The sequence below is a fragment of the Schistocerca piceifrons genome, chromosome 3 (assembly GCF_021461385.2).
Source record: "Schistocerca piceifrons isolate TAMUIC-IGC-003096 chromosome 3, iqSchPice1.1, whole genome shotgun sequence".
NCBI classification, from domain to species: domain Eukaryota; kingdom Metazoa; phylum Arthropoda; class Insecta; order Orthoptera; family Acrididae; genus Schistocerca; species Schistocerca piceifrons.
The window spans coordinates 740541613-740557764 of NC_060140.1; the positions used below are offsets into that span (position 1 = coordinate 740541613).

General features: G+C 39.9%; 1 protein-coding gene across 1 annotated transcript in view; it reads left to right on the forward strand.

Annotated features, from left to right (window-relative positions):
* The window catches only part of LOC124788026 (syntaxin-7), a 98351-nt gene extending 86201 nt beyond the window's left edge, over window positions 1–12150 (forward strand). Inside the window, exons 5-6 of the mRNA XM_047255086.1 lie at window positions 11454–11536; window positions 11633–12150. Of these exons, the coding sequence (XP_047111042.1) occupies window positions 11454–11536; window positions 11633–11731 (182 nt within the window). The 3' untranslated portion in view covers window positions 11732–12150. The remainder of the gene's footprint in view (window positions 1–11453; window positions 11537–11632) is intronic.
* The last annotated feature ends 4002 nt before the right edge of the window (window positions 12151–16152 follow it).

Sequence of the window (16152 nt, forward strand, 5' to 3'; positions counted from 1 at the left end):
ATGAGGCGTGAACCCAGTGACACTGCTTTTGACACTGTTCATGATGTCCTCAAACTTGGCCACATATTCTGCCCAGATGGTATGTCTGTGGCTGCAGTATGCCTGCCTCTTCCATGTACCTCTCGGCTGTATTTTCTGCCAGGTAATAAACTGAGATCTTTATGTGTTTCCCACCTCTCTGCTCCATGAAGTTCTCCCATACCTTGGAGGTGAATTGGGACCCATTGTTAGAGAGCAATGCTTTCGGCTTACCAATTTCATTGTAGTAGGACTCTAGTTTTGTAATCATAGTCCCACTAGTGGCCTTTTTCATCCCATACATCTTCACATGTTTGGAGAATAAACCTGTCAGCAGAATGTACTTTTGCCCACCCCTACTAGTTGGTAAAGGGCTGAACACATCGATTTCTAGGAGCTCTTTAGAGTTTTTGGGCAAGATGTTTTGAATTTCCTCTTGACTGGCAACTGTGTTGTGTTTTACTTGCTGGCACCTGTCACAAGCACCTAGTTGCTTTCTCACCCTATGGCCCAGGTTACTGAACACCACATAGTCTTGTAGTACCCCTATATATGTTCGTGCCCCGCACTGCCCATGGCTCAGACGCACATAATTAATTAGTGACTGGACATGTTCCTCACGCCAGCACAGTTGCCACTCCTCTTTGCTTTCGTTCTTTGTGCGGAACGACACCCCTTTAAATATAGTGTAAAATCTCTCCAACTCCTCTTGGCCCTTTGTACCCGGTCTGGTCTTAACTGGCTTCAAAATTGGTTCCGCATTCTGTATTCACCTCATGTCCTTGCATGTGCTCCTAATCCATTTTTTTCCTTCCACACCCCGCATATATATCATCTTAAATTCTGTACTCTCTTCCTCCTCTTCACTGTTCCCCTCACTTCCTCTTGGCAAGTGTGAGAGAGCATCCACAACCACATTTTCAGTGCCCCTAACATATTCTATTTCGTACTGGAACCTTTGTAAGAACATTGCCCACCTAGTGAGCCTCTTATTCAATATGCTACAATCCTGCAAATAACTGAGGACCTTATGGTCAGTGGTCTCATGCCCTTCCAAGTATACCCGGAACTTCATGAACCCCCACACTGCAGCCAACAATCCTTTTCAGATATACCATAGGCTCACTCATGCTTAATTAGCATCCTACGTGCAAATGATATATTACGGTGTTCCATCTTTCCATCAACCAACTTCTTTTGAAATAGAGCAGCACCTGTCCCATAGTCTGAGCTGTCAGTGGCAAGGTAAAATGGGAGTGACATATCTGGGTAACATAGTACTCTACCGTTACTTAAAACTATTCTTGATTTTATTAAAATCCCTATCACAGTCAGCAGTCCACGCCCATGGTGCATTTTTCTTTAACAATCATGATAGGTTTGGTGAATTAAGGCTTAAATCATCTACAAACTTTCAGCAGAACCCTACCATTCCGATGTATGATTTCAGTTGCTTGCGATTTCTTCGTTTGGCACGCTTTGCTATTGCCTTTATCTTTTCTTCATAGGGTACAAGACCCTCTGATGACAATACATGCTTTCACAAACTCACACTTTTTCAATTTCAGAGTCATCCCCCCCCCCCCTGCAATTTCTCAAAGCTGTAAACACGTCTTGCAAAAAACCATAGTGCACCCTCCAAGTTGATGTAGCAATCAGGATATCGTCTACGTAAATTGTCAGTCTTCTCATGAGCTCACTTCCCAGCACATAACTGAGAGCTCTCATGAATACAGATACACATATGCATAGTCCAAAAGGGGTTACTTTGTATTGACAGGCCCCGCCTTCAAACAAGAAGGCGATATCCTTTCTGCTTTCCACAGTTAAGGCACCTGCCAAAACCCATGTGTCAAATCTATTGTTGTTAAGAGTTTCACATTTTTGAACCCTAAAATCAATTCATCCATGTTCTCAGGGTGTTCAGTTTCCCTTACAATTATTTTGTTCAACCTCTTAGCATCTAGAATGAAGCGCACCAATTTGTTTTTACTCAATAATTGATATAATTCTGCCTTCTCAACCTCAGAAATCCCCTTCGTACCATTTACTTTACTCCTCTTTTTCTCAACCTCCATCTTATCCATTAAGCACTGTGCTACATGCAAACTAACCACCAATTCTTCGTCATTGAGTGCATTTTTGAATTTAACCCTTTTTCTCCCCTCAACAGTGTTTAGTTCCACCATCTGGTCCTTACAATCTACATATGCCTCATATTTACTCAGGAAATCAATCCCCAACACCAGATTCATACTTAAATTTGGGATCACCAAAAATGAGTGACTAAATACTTCACCTCTAATGTGTGCATCTAGAACTACCTCCTTTCTCATTGGTTTACTGAAAGTTCCTGTAGCATTTTTAATTCTCACCACTGTGAATGGAAATTCCACAGCTTCCCTGTTCTTAATATGATCATAAAAGCTCTCTGCCACCCCAGTATCCACCACACCAGTTTCACAGACCCCTGCCACACCAACAGTTATTACCGGCTGCACCTTTTCAATAAAACCATGCTTCAGTTCTGTTTTGGACAACAAATCCTCCTCTATCTCATGTATACAATCTTTAGTCATTGTGCACACCTGCTCTTCACTAAAAGATTCAATATCCTTATCCCCTGAAAATATTAAATAAAAGGCCTTTTTAATTCCACAGTTTCCTACACTCAATCACCCTAGCTTTCTAGCAACTGTATATTTTTATTTCTCCCAGGTCTCTGGTATCAACTGCTGGTACAAATTTGCAAAATTAACCATCATCAGCATCATAATTACACTCATCTTTCCCCAGCCATTCAGTATTTAGCTCTTCATGCATGGTTATTTGTTGTTCATCATTACACACTATGAAATTTTGGATTTCATCAACATCCTCACCTTACTCACTAATTTTATCATTATTCACAGTATTATTATCACCTATACCACCTTTTCCCATCAACATATATACATTGTTCATTGAGTGATTTAACATCTTTATCCCCATTAACTATTTCCTTGTAAGCGTGTTTGAACACTTCACTTTCGCTACATAAATCCCTGATTTGCCTGGCACAATCGTGCTTGCTTATCTCCCAATCCTCAGTTGCCCTCTTCTGAAACCATTTTGCCCTGGCTACCCAATCTTCAGAATCAAAATCACTCTGCCTTATTCTCCCATGCTTCCTTGAAAAAATGTGCCTGCCCAGCTTCTTCACTCATACCATCAGCAACATACATAAACTTACTCGAATCAAGAGAATCCCTCACAGTTTCAACCACAATATCAGCACCTGCAGTGACATTCTGCACATTAAAAACTTCACCCATAAGTACTGCTTGTTCATCAGTTACAGGAACTGTAGCCTGCTTACTGGTACCTTCCCTATCATACATTAGCAACACATTCTTTCTGCAGCCCTGTGCCACATATCAACATCATGACTATCATGAACCCTCTCTACTATGCTGGAAAAGTTATCTCCATAAGGACACCATTACAGTCTGGCCAATGGCTGTGTAGTACTTTGTAGAGCTGACCATGATGTCTCCTTTGTTTATGCTGCTGAGTCTTCATTGTCCATGTGGCTTCTCGTTGTCTAGGCGATGATTCCTTTGCTGCTCTGGGTCCAAGAAAAGGTGTGGGTTTTTAATTATCAGTGGACTAACGAAATTATGACACAGTATTCCACAGTTTGTTTAAAACAAAAACACACATTTGTTGCCAGAACTTGAAAACGAATACACTCCACCACGGCCAAAACTCAAGTGGCCGAAAGCCGGTTGATGAGCAAAGATCACTATCATAGCTACAAAGAACATAGAATTTCAGTATCAATTATTGATTGTAACACCTATCCTAATATCATAGTAAGCAAATGCTTTTTAACAGAACTTTAATGTATTAATATAACAAAGTGAGGTCTATTTTTCAGTTCCATTACATGACCCATGACGTCATCTGATACAGTGTCTACTGCCTGCTCACTATTTAATACATTCACATTGCTGGAGCATGTACCTATCTGTATATCTCCATCTACAACAACATTTGAATCAGGCACTGTGGCCTCCACTTAATTTATACCTCTTACCACTGGTGAAAGTTCCATTGCATTTAACACATTGCTATTTCTGCCGTCATTCGCATACACACTCTCAACATCACAGCACACATTTTTTCCCGCAGGTTGCACAGCTGATACATGCTCATCACTTAACATAATTGCCAAGCCAATACTATTTGAACCATTATCCCTCTTCAAATTTTTCTGATATATCCTTGAATTGATCATTTAATTTCATGATTTTTGTCCCCAAAGAACTTTCCATATCCCCTATATAAGTGTTTAATTCAGTTCTGAATTCCCTCATTTGGCTCATTAATGACCTAAGTGTAGCCACTGCACTAGCTTCTGCTTCTTCTCCCTATCCATGTGGGCGCTGAGGCTCACTCCCACTCCCTGTAGACCAACATCACTAGCTGACTTCTGTATCACAATCTCACTAAATTCAGACTCCATAGGTACACTGCCTGTGAGATAGAAGATTGAGAAATTAATGCGCCTGCTGCCAACACTTATCTTTGTTGAGACTGCTGCTGCGTGATCACTGTTGCCTGACACTGTCGACTGGCGTGAGGCGAGGCGAGGCGAGGCGAGGCGAGGCGGTTGGCAGCAGAAGCGGTCCCAGCTGTGGAGTGCAGTGGCGAAGTCAGCACATCGATGTTTGACAGCCAGCAGCGCTTCAACTCCCACTTTTCTGGTCGATGTCAGACTCAGCGTACTGCTTGGCAAACTCCAGCGTGTTTCTCCCAATCTTCTTCACTTTCAAACACAATCCTTATCTGCTTACTGAGCCTGTTCAGTTAAGAAGAACCTGGATGAGCCCCCATAGTACTACTGTACTGGGCACTATGCACTGTAAAAATATGCTGAAAATGATGAAAATATTCATATGGTTTGTGTTGGTGCTGTTCCTCGATTTTTGATAAAAAAAAGTTGGTTTAGATTGAATACTTAGCTCGAGTGTCACATGCTATGGCACAAAAAAATATATATTGGTGCACTCAACACTCGGCTTAATTGAGTGACTCAAGAGATGTGGCTGGTCTCAGTGTTTGGCTACGTTTTTTGTCATAGTGTGCCAGCTCCCACGTGTCGTAAACTCGATTTTCTAGCTGGAATAAAAAGTAATAAAAAATGCAGGCACATATTGCAGTGAAATTTAAAATATTATGTTACTATTGTTCATTTATATTTTGAACACATAGTTAATTTCTATTTTTCCACGAATAGTCTTCAATATATTGACTAAACACTTAAAATGCAATCTGAGGTGCTTTTACGTAAGCAACCGTTAATGACAGATGCTATAAAACTTCACTATAAAATTCATATGTCTGATCACAGCAGTCAGCAGTCTGTTCACAATTCACAAAATACAATGTTGTCTGCTGTCCTAAACCACTATGTTGCGCTCAACTTGATCGTTTTTGAACGTCACTACACACTTGTCTCCGATCATGGCTACCAACCCAACACTACCCCCAGATGGGCAGCACATGTGGCTCTTAGCGTTGCTCGAACCCTACTGCCCCAAATATGGTCACCCTATACACCCTCCAAACGATTGCCTAACTGAAAACAACGTTTGACAAAAAAAATACGAATATTCTAAAACTAAACACAAAAACAAATATGGTACAATGAAAAATATCGAAATTATCCTGGAATAACAATTTAAAGTCCAAGCTTTTGTATCTGCCACTTTTTTTTCACAAATAATGTTCTTCCATGATTTTTCTTTTCCCGGATTTTTTATACTAAACATAAATAAACAAATAAAAATACATAAATAATTATTCACCTACCTCTTTAAACTTTAGAATGCTGCTGCTAGTTTCATGTCTTTAAATTTATTTATTACTGAAAACACAGTTTTCTTTAAATTTATTTATTACTAAATCACATTTTCTCTCTGTCGAATCCCATATTCTGACCTCTCATTCAAAAATGGTACATATTGTTCTAAATTGGCCATAATTGCTCGATGCAGCTCTACTAGCTGCATCCGTAAACACTTTGCTCATATTAATGGGCTGAAACATTGCTGAGATATTAGCTTTTGAACTTACATAAATTTACAATTTTTATGACAACAATAACTTTTAAGCTGTTATGTATTTTTGTGGTATGTCTATATAATTTAGCTTTACATATTTTTCTGTCCATGGGTGCCAACACACACCTCCGTGTCACTCTTAGTTCTGTTTTTATTAATTTTTCTCTGGCATATAAATTCCTTCAAGTGCGCAAACACGACCATGTGCTCCCCTGCCGAGCTCCCTCTCGGGTTTTTCCACAACCACGTAACTATAACTACTCTACACATCTAACACAGGTAATGCTGGAGGGAATATATGAGAATGCATGAACTCCATAAAGATTTAAGGAATGATTAGCACAGGGATTGAACAGAGTTTTTGGATTGACTTCTTGAATTTTTCATTGTATTCCTCCATTTATAGCTGACAGTGAAATGTCATTTTCTTAACCTTGAGGCTTGCAAACATAATATCCAGCCCATCTTTTGCCAGTTGCTGTTGAATATCTTTTGACTTATCCTCTGCAGTCTTTCCTGACATAGAAAAAAACTAGGAAGAATTCTTGAATTTCCTCAATGTTATCTCCTATATGGACTTGTCTGATTATATGGCTCATTTGGTCAGTACTGCTTCCATCACGAGTGCTGTCAAAAATTATTCAGTATTGAATGCTGTCGAAAATTATTTGGTAATATTTAGCCTTTGTTGTATCCAGCAATTGCTACTATCTTCATTTGGTGTCATTACAAGTCATAACATAATTTTTTTAAATAACATAATTTTATGGCAATAGGGTTCAAATTGATTGCACTTGTTGCTATTCTTTAATAGATATGTTTTTCCTTTTGTTAAAGAAATCATCACATAATTTCTCAGTTGTTCAGATCTGTTATTTATGTTTAGCAGGGAAGCTGCCACAGAGAAAGTGGGGTGCACCCCTTTAAGGGGCTGACTATAACTAGATAAAAATTTATGCGATTTAGGGTGTGTTTAGTGGGAAAAAAAATATTACAAAACATTTTTATACAATTAGTTCTGGCTTATAAAGTCCAAACGATTGTAATGGTAAACACTGTTGCTCAAATCTAGAAGAGTCTTGCTAGTATGTTAGTTCTTCTGGTTCGATTCTCGTATTCATAAAATAAACTATATAACAATTGCTAATCTCAAAAATAATTTTTAAACTATAATACTTTAGTTGAAAAATTAATAAATCATGATGAAGTTCTATACTGCACTTGGGTGTCTACTTCTTAAAGTGTACGTACAGTACACCTGTTTAGGTGCAACAAGAGTCAAAAACATTTCATGTAGAATAATGGCATCTAGCAGATAACTTGTTATAATTGTACAGTTTTTAAATTTCATGCAATGCTTCACAAGAATTCTAAAATTCTGGAAACACTTATCGACAAAGGCCACGGCTTAACAATAGGTAGTCATTTATGTTTGTAATTTGCATATGCATGGGGCCTTGAACTCTAAACTGTCTCTTGCTTGTTGAATATATTTTGGCTTTGTTTGGGTATTGAATGAAAAATGGTCTGTTCCTGGGTCGCAAGATTAGAGGCCAGGGGTGGGGTCCCCCCACCCCCCCCCCCTTTAATCTCCCACTGCTGCAGAATGAATCTACTTGCACAAACTTATGTATTGTGTAAGGATCACAAAGATAAGCTAACAAAACTTAAAAGCTTGTATGAAGCCGAATAAAGTTGTTTTCTTCTTGCTCGATTTACGAGTGGAACAGGAAAGGGAACAACTGGTTATGTAAATGTAATCTTAACACTTGAACTACCTCCTGAACGCTAAAGCTTCACCTATCTTTCCAGAGAGGACCATTCAGCATATTGTGCTCTTTCAGATCCAACCTTTGATACCATATTTCAACTACTGTTACACACCTATCCCTTTCTCATTATTGCATTTTGTCCTTGAAACTTGCTAAGTTCTCCCTTAATGATAGTCTTTATCTTTTGCCCCTAATGCGCTACACTGGTTCTGACAATTATCTCATGCAGATTGTTTGCTATCATAGAAGGACGCGGAGTGGTACAGCAATAGCAATAGTGTCATGATCAGTGACCCATCTCTTATGCATGCAGTATCTCAGCTCCAAGCTGTACTGTTTTGAGTCAGACATTGCATGATGAAAAGACAAAAATTCTTATCATAAGACACTTGCAACTGTGCAAAGAAACACAAGGAGTACAGCACAGAATTAGAAATGTATATAAAAGGTCCACACACACACACACACACACACACACACACACTCTGGCACTCTATGATATTCAACCTTATTCAACCTACATAACTACAAGCATAGATCTCTGGAGGACTGTTAACTATGTAACTTACATGACAGTGCAGACACTTATCTGCTATTTACACTTGCTTATACCTCCACAATATTCACATACCTTTAATCCTGGATTATGGTGTATTTCTAGCCAGAAAAGGAAAAAGTGGAGAGATACTTAATCAGAAACATAGAACAGAAAACTCAAGAGCATCTTAAGTTTGTACAAGCTGCCACTTGCTCATAATGGCATTGATGATGTTGGTAATAACACCACTTATCCCACTTCTGCCACCAAATATAACAGTAGGGTTTATAATTGTCCATTGTTTCAGAGATGCTCGGCATAAGATTGATAGTGTTAAAGGTGACTTCTCAGTTACTCATCACATTAGGGCAAATACAGACATGCACCCTCATCTGGTGGTTGCAGCCTATGTATAGGCTAAGATAGCAGACTCCCACTGCTTGCCTGCTACTGGTCAGTGTCATCCACAGCAGCATGGAGTCAGAGTGGCACGATCCCCTGAACTCCCAACTTCGGCATACAAGTGATGGGCTGATGATCACGTTTGTTGTTCGGCAGATTCTGGAGGGTCTAGCAGCATGGCAGCCACCTAGTTACAGTCACTGTCTGAAACTTCCCTGATGACTGGCTTGGCAGATGTATATGACTCCCAGTGAGCATTTGTCTACTGCAGAAGGAGAGGAGGGACCTCATAGTGTCACATAGAGAATTAAATGCAATGCTGACTCAGCACCACTCTGCATGTCATATTGGTGCAAGACTGCCCTGTTAAAAATGACCAGATGTTTCATCAGTGGTGGCGGTGCACACTCAATTGACGTAATGTTGCATCGGCACGATGTTGCTGGAGTCTTGCCATAGGTTGGTGTAACATGTCAGTCAGTTCAGCTGTTTCATGAAAAATGTGCCTTTGGCATGGTGAATGGATCACTGTGTCCCAAAATTCCTTGGTGCTACAGTATTCTATCTGTACTGTGACAGTTAGTTAATGCACAGTAATCTCAGGTGTGTGTGTGTGTGTGTGTGTGTGTGTGTGTGTGTGTGTGTGTGTGTGTGTGTGTGTGTGTGTGTGAGTAAGAATGATTTGTTCATAAGCTTGCACAACTTGTACTGGAGATTACTAGTGCACATCATTTACTTTATATCAAAAACTGATGCAGACAACCATGCGCAAAGTCAGCCACTACATGATTGACCTTTGTCGAGTTTTGCACCCTCTTTCAAATATTGCTCCATCTGTGGCACACAGACGCATGTGTATTGGTAATGTTACATGCTTACTCTTTTGGAATGCACACTTGCTGAGTTGTAATTCAGATGTCAGAATTAATAAAATTAACTGTTACTAGATGAGTCACTGGTCATAAAATGTATTCTTTCTGAAGAAATTAAAAACGCCATTGAGTCCCACACCTTATCCAGTTGAAAGCCACCATCATGATTAATAATATCTTGGGCTAAACATACTTACACCAATTCCTAATGATTGAATCCTAGAAGGCTCTTATCAAGGCCAATGTGTCCATGGCAGAATAATTCATAGAATGTCCTGTGGAGATGCACTTCTTAGCAATGGTTGACTTACTGTGCAGCAAAAGACAAGTGTGGCAATCATATTCAATGCATCTTTCACAAACTGTGCACGTTGTTTGACCAATGTAAGCTTTGCTCCACTGGCAAGGCATTCTGTAGATTCCAGTCTTCCACAATCGCAGATCATAGTTTACTGAACTGAGAAGGGCACAGGTCTTTGTAGGTGGGTGGAAGATTACTTTGACATGAGTTTCCTCGAGATTCTGCCTAATTTCAATGAAATATTGCTGACATACGAGAGGAATGCCCTGGACTTGCACTGCTCCTTCTCCTCTTGATTTTGTGGGTTGTCCGGTTCTTCCTCCTTAAAGCTGTACTGATCTGATGTGGAGAATATCCATTATGTTTGAACACTGATTGTAGGTGCTCCAGCTCCTTTGCAAGGCTGCTTGTTTCAGACACATGTGCCTGGTGCACCAACATTTGAAGGATGACCATAGTTTGTGTGATGGGTGGTGGCAGCTAAAAACCTGCAAATGTAGGTCTGTATCTGTGGGCTTATGGTAAATGGAATGCCCCAATGATACATCCACTTCCTGACTGACCAAGTTGTCCAAAACAGGAGGCAGCCATCCTTCTCCATTTTCATTTTAAATTTGATATCCTCATGGATAAATTCAGTTGTTGCAAAAAGGTTACAGTTCTCCTTAACTGTGGGACCACACTGCAAAAGTATCATCCACATATTGCCAGAAGACATTTGGTTTAAGTCAGCTGAATCAAGTGCCCTCTCCTCAAAGTCTTTTGCAAAAAAAAAAAAAATTTAAAATAAAATAAAAATTGCTACCAGAGAGGTAGAGGACTACCCATGGCAACACTGTCAATTTGCTCAAAATATTCAGTGCTGAATGAAAAGAAAGTTGAGGAAAGGGCATACTGAAATAGGGCTGTTACATCAACTTTGAACTTGCTGCCAATGAGCAACAATGAATCGATGAGATACGCCCTAATGAAAAGCTAGACGACATGGAAGCTTATGAATAAGTTAGATTCATTGAGTCAAAGTAATTTCATTTTATTAACAAAGTCACCGGAGTCACAAATATGATGTGAACACTTCCCCACTTTCTGTTATCTGTGAACAGTATGCCAATCTAGTAACGAAAATTATCTTGCCTTCAGTTCAGTAGAAAGCAGTTATTTTCATGTGGAACTAAAGTGGCAGTTCACATAAAAAGTTTTGTCATTTCTTTGACAACCATCTGAAATTATATTGAAACCAGTAGAAGCATGTTGAAGCTTACGTGAGGAGAAAGATCTTTTGATGCCATCACAAGAGGATGGTAAGCAGTTATAATTGGATAAATAATGCAGGAGAGATTGCGGAAGAATCTTAAGATTTACTGTTTGTTTATTGTGCACACTTTTTTGGGATAATGTTTTAAATTATGAATTGTCAACTCAATACTTAAAATTTCTTTACAGATACAATTGAAGGCAATATAGAAAATGTCCATGGTAATGTAGAGGGTGGACGAACAGAACTGCAGAAGGCTGAAGGATATCAGGTAGATAATCATTATAGTCATAACAGAAATTTGTTGCTTCAAATTTGTATTGTCTACAATTATTTCTCTAATAGAATTCAATTTTCTTTTTCCTAGGCAAAATACCGCAGAAAAATATGTGTGCTGGTCTTTATAGCATTGGTTATCAGCATCATATTGGCAGTTGTTATCGCTGTAGAAGTCAAGTCAAAGTAATGCTCTCAGATAACTGTATTTTTAATGAATGAATTTGCTAGGAAACAATCATGTTATGCGAGTGGCATGCATTTTGAAAGTTGTATGTTTATAACATGAGAATAGTTTGTAACATAGTGATTATAAGGTTTTTAAACACTTTTTACTTGTATTCTAAATATTGTTCTTTGTTTATATAGCATCATACTGCTTTGTTAAAGATTGTGCCAAGCTTGAGCATACAAAAGACTGTATATAGAAAAAACACACACACACACACACACACACACACACACACACACACACACACAGGAAAAAGTACGTTTTTGTCTAAAGCCATTTACTGTGAGAGTGTGCATAGTGTATTAAAGTATGTATTCCATGAAAAACATTTTATATTGAAAAAATTATCAAAATAAATTAAGTATTGGTAGACTGTTTATGATTCCATCGTATTTCATTTCAATACTTTCAATCTATAATTGTCTATTGTGCTGCATGGGCTCTTGTTCAACTGATCAAATGGGCTTAGACAAATAATAGGATAAGGTGGTTTTATTTGCCCACAAATATGGGTGTTGCCGAGGTGGTGAACATAACACCTTCATATTACATAATTCCATTATATCACTTAATATAAAATAACGTACTATAAAACTACATTTATCATTTTCCTGTCATCCATAATCTTTACTGTTTTGCTGCTGTTGGGCAAGGTATTTAAATTTAATGATACTTCCTGGGAATTGACTGAGGATATATCCTGGTAACATGTTCCACTCCTTTATTCTATTACCAACATAACAGAATTTACGTGTGTTATTGTTCAATGATTTTACACTTTCGTCCTGATGGTCCTTTGTTACCTTATGTACTTCAACAGTGACATGTATTTGTCCTATGTCTTCAAATGCATCCTCACCACGTATGTTTGGTAAAAGCCTTCAACTCTAGCTTTTACCATTCATAGAAAAAACCACATACTTGGATAGATAAAAAATCTACTCATGAAGCAGCCACAAGAGAACACACAGAGGTATTAAAGTTTGCAAGCTTTCGAATCCATTGGCTTCTTCTTTTGGCAGAAGGGCTGAAGGTGATGAAAAAGGACTGGTGAGTTTTAGGAAGAGGGGCTGAATTCAGAAAAGTCACCCAGAAGTGCTTGTTTTTCCCATGCGCCGTTTGAGAGTTGAACGGTAGAGAGACAGCTTAAAGGTGGTTCATTGAACCCTCTGCCAGGCACTTAATTGTGAATAACAGCGTAATCACATAGATGTAGATGTAGAACCCTGGGTCAGGGGAGATGTTCTGGATGGGATGAGAAGAAAAGACTGATTGTTGTGGGCTGCACTGGACAAGATTTGAGAACTTGAGACCTTAAAGGTAGCCAACAAGACAGAGAGTACTGCCAAGACAGAGATTACTGCCAAAACATTATGCTTTAGTTAATAAGAGAAGAAAGCTAAATGCATTGTATTTGATAGAGGTGGCAAAAAATAAACAAACCAGAAAATGAAAGATATAACAAGCTAAAAGGGAGTCAAGAAAGGAATAGTTACTGTCAGGAAATGCTGAGACTGAAGAAATTAAACATATTTTAAGACCAGATAGGTGACGAGAACCAAGGACATGTAGTGCCAGTTCCTGTCTGCGGAGCTCTGAGAAACTGGTATCTGGGGAAGATGGTTGTCATGTTGTAGAACAAGCTATGCAATAGGATATTGTGTATTTCTAGTATACAGCCTCTGCCTACGCCCATTCATCTTAACTGATAACTTGATGGTAGCCATGCCGATGTAAAAGGCTGAACAGTGTTTATATAACAGCTGGTATGCGACGTGTCAGTTCACAAGTGGCTCTCCTTTTGATAGCATATGTTTGCCAGTTACAGGGCTGGCATGGGTGGTGGTAGGAGAGTGCATGGGGCAAGTCTTACAGCAGGAATGGTCACAGAGGCAGGAGCCATATGGTAGGAAGATGGGTGCAGAAGGAGCATATGGTCTGCCAGACTTCACTTCAAAAAACTGCCCCACCTTCTCCTAAACTGTCTCAACAGTGATGTTTCTCTTCCTGCTCATCTGCAGTCCACTGAACAGTCACTCAATCCACCACTGCTCCTCACCTACAAACCAAGCTTGGCCAACCTCCTTAACCATCCCCCAGCCTTCACCTCTGCCTCTCAGACCAAGTAATACTCATTATACCAGAACGAGCCACAACAGTATAGTGCCCTCCACTTCTCACATAAGTGTCTCTCTATAACCTGTCGTTGAATCCTACCTTGAACAATTCCGATCGTGATCCATACTTATCCACCACCACTACCTCAGAATTATCCCTTGCTAGTTTTCCAAGAATTCCTCATCCAGCATTGCTTCACAATCTTCCTGCTTCAAAGCAACCACCGAACATATATATGCCTTGAAACTTCCTGGCAGATTAAAACTGTGTGCCCGACTGAGACTCGAACTCGGGACCTTCGCCTTTCGCGGGCAAGTGCTCTACCATCTGAGCTACCGAAGCACGATTCACGCCCAGTACTCACAGCTTTACTTCTGCCAGTATCTCGTCTCCTACCTTCCAAACTTTGGAAGGTTTGGAAGGTAGGAGACGAGATACTGGCAGAAGTAAAGCTGTGAGTACCGGGCGTGAGTCGTGCTTCGGTAGCTCAGATGGTAGAGCACTTGCCCGCGAAAGGCAAAGGTCCCGAGTTTGAGTCTCGGTTGGGCACACAGTTTTAATCTGCCAGGAAGTTTCATATCAGCGCACACTCCGCTGCAGAGTGAAAATATCATCTGGATATATATGCCTTAGTTGATCAACACATGCAACCCTTAGTACAAATAATTCCCTCCTGTATTAAAGACACCAAGCATTTCCTAGACCATCTGAAATCTCTGCCTGTTCCACTCCTACCGCACAACTTGCTTGTCACCATTGATTACCTCTCACTGTACCAGCATCCCCCGTATACCTGGTATGTCTGCTGCTGAACATTTCTTCAGTCAACGTCCACCTGATTCCAAACCTATGACAACCTTCCTGCTCACCTTAACCGACTTTATACTTATCAACAACTACTCTACCTTTGGGTGGCAGACATACAAACAGATCAGGGGCATAGCCATGGGAACCAGCGTGGCTCCTTCCTGTGCCTGGCTGACCTGACATATTAAAATTCCTGGAATCTCTAAATACCTTCTCCATATTAAATTTCACATGGTCCTATTCCAAATACCATGCCACTTTCCTGGACAGGTTTCTCATCTTCACCGAAGGTCAGCTACAAACATCTGCTCACATTAAACCTACTAACAAGCAACAGTACTTACATTTAACAGTTGCCATCATTTCCATGTCAAACATTCCATCCTATACAGCCTTGATATTTGTGTCAAATGTATTTGTTCAGATGCAGTCAGCAGACTCTTTACAACAAAACACAACCATTTTCACTTCATCCTTCACTGGACGTAATTTCCTTACCAGCCTAGTTCAAAAGCAGATTTCCTGGAAGACCACATCCAATGTTAGTACTGCTGATCCCTCCGAGAAACAACTTGGGAGTACACCAGGTGTCACTTAGTGTTCTCTTGGTCTTGAATGAATTTATCAGCTGCTTCAACAAGGCTGTTAGTTGTCAAAACCATGCCCTGAAATTAGACCCATTCTTTCTGACATTTTGCACACACTTGGAATAGCTTTTTGTCGCCCTCTCAATGTCAACCGTATCCTTGTCAGACAATATGCTTCTCCTGCATCCATTTCCCTACCCAATGGCTCCTACCCCTTTAAACATAACCACTGTAAGATTTGCAATACGCACCAGTCTGCCACCACCTAAACTAGTCCTGCAACTAGCATATATAATATCAAAGAGAGAGCCACTTGTGAAATGACAAATGTCATATACCAGCTATTACATAACATTGTTCAGCCTTTTACATTGGCTTGACTACCACCAAATTATCAGTTAGGATGAATGGGCGTAGGCAGAGGGTGTGTTCTGGCAACACACAATATCCTGTTGCAGACTATGTTCTGCAACATGACAGTCATGACTTCGGTGCCTGTTTCACCAGACATGCCATCTGGATTCTTCTGAAGATGGCGATTTCTCAGAACTCCACTAATTGGAACTGGCCCTACAACATGTCCTTGGTTCTTGCCACCCACCTGGTCTTAATTACGTTTATTTCTTCACACTATCGATTACTTTCTGCACTCCCAGTTAGTGTTCTATATCTTTTATTTTTTAGCCCCTCCCCCCCCCCCCCTTGTACCTGTATCACGTACAATGCACTTAGCTTCCCACTCTTAACTCTTAACAACTCTTGCACGATTTTTTGTTAGTAATCTCTGTCTTGCTTATTACCCTATCTTTCACCTTTAAGCTCTCAGGTTTTCAAATCTGGTCTGGTGCAGTATGCAACAATGAGTCT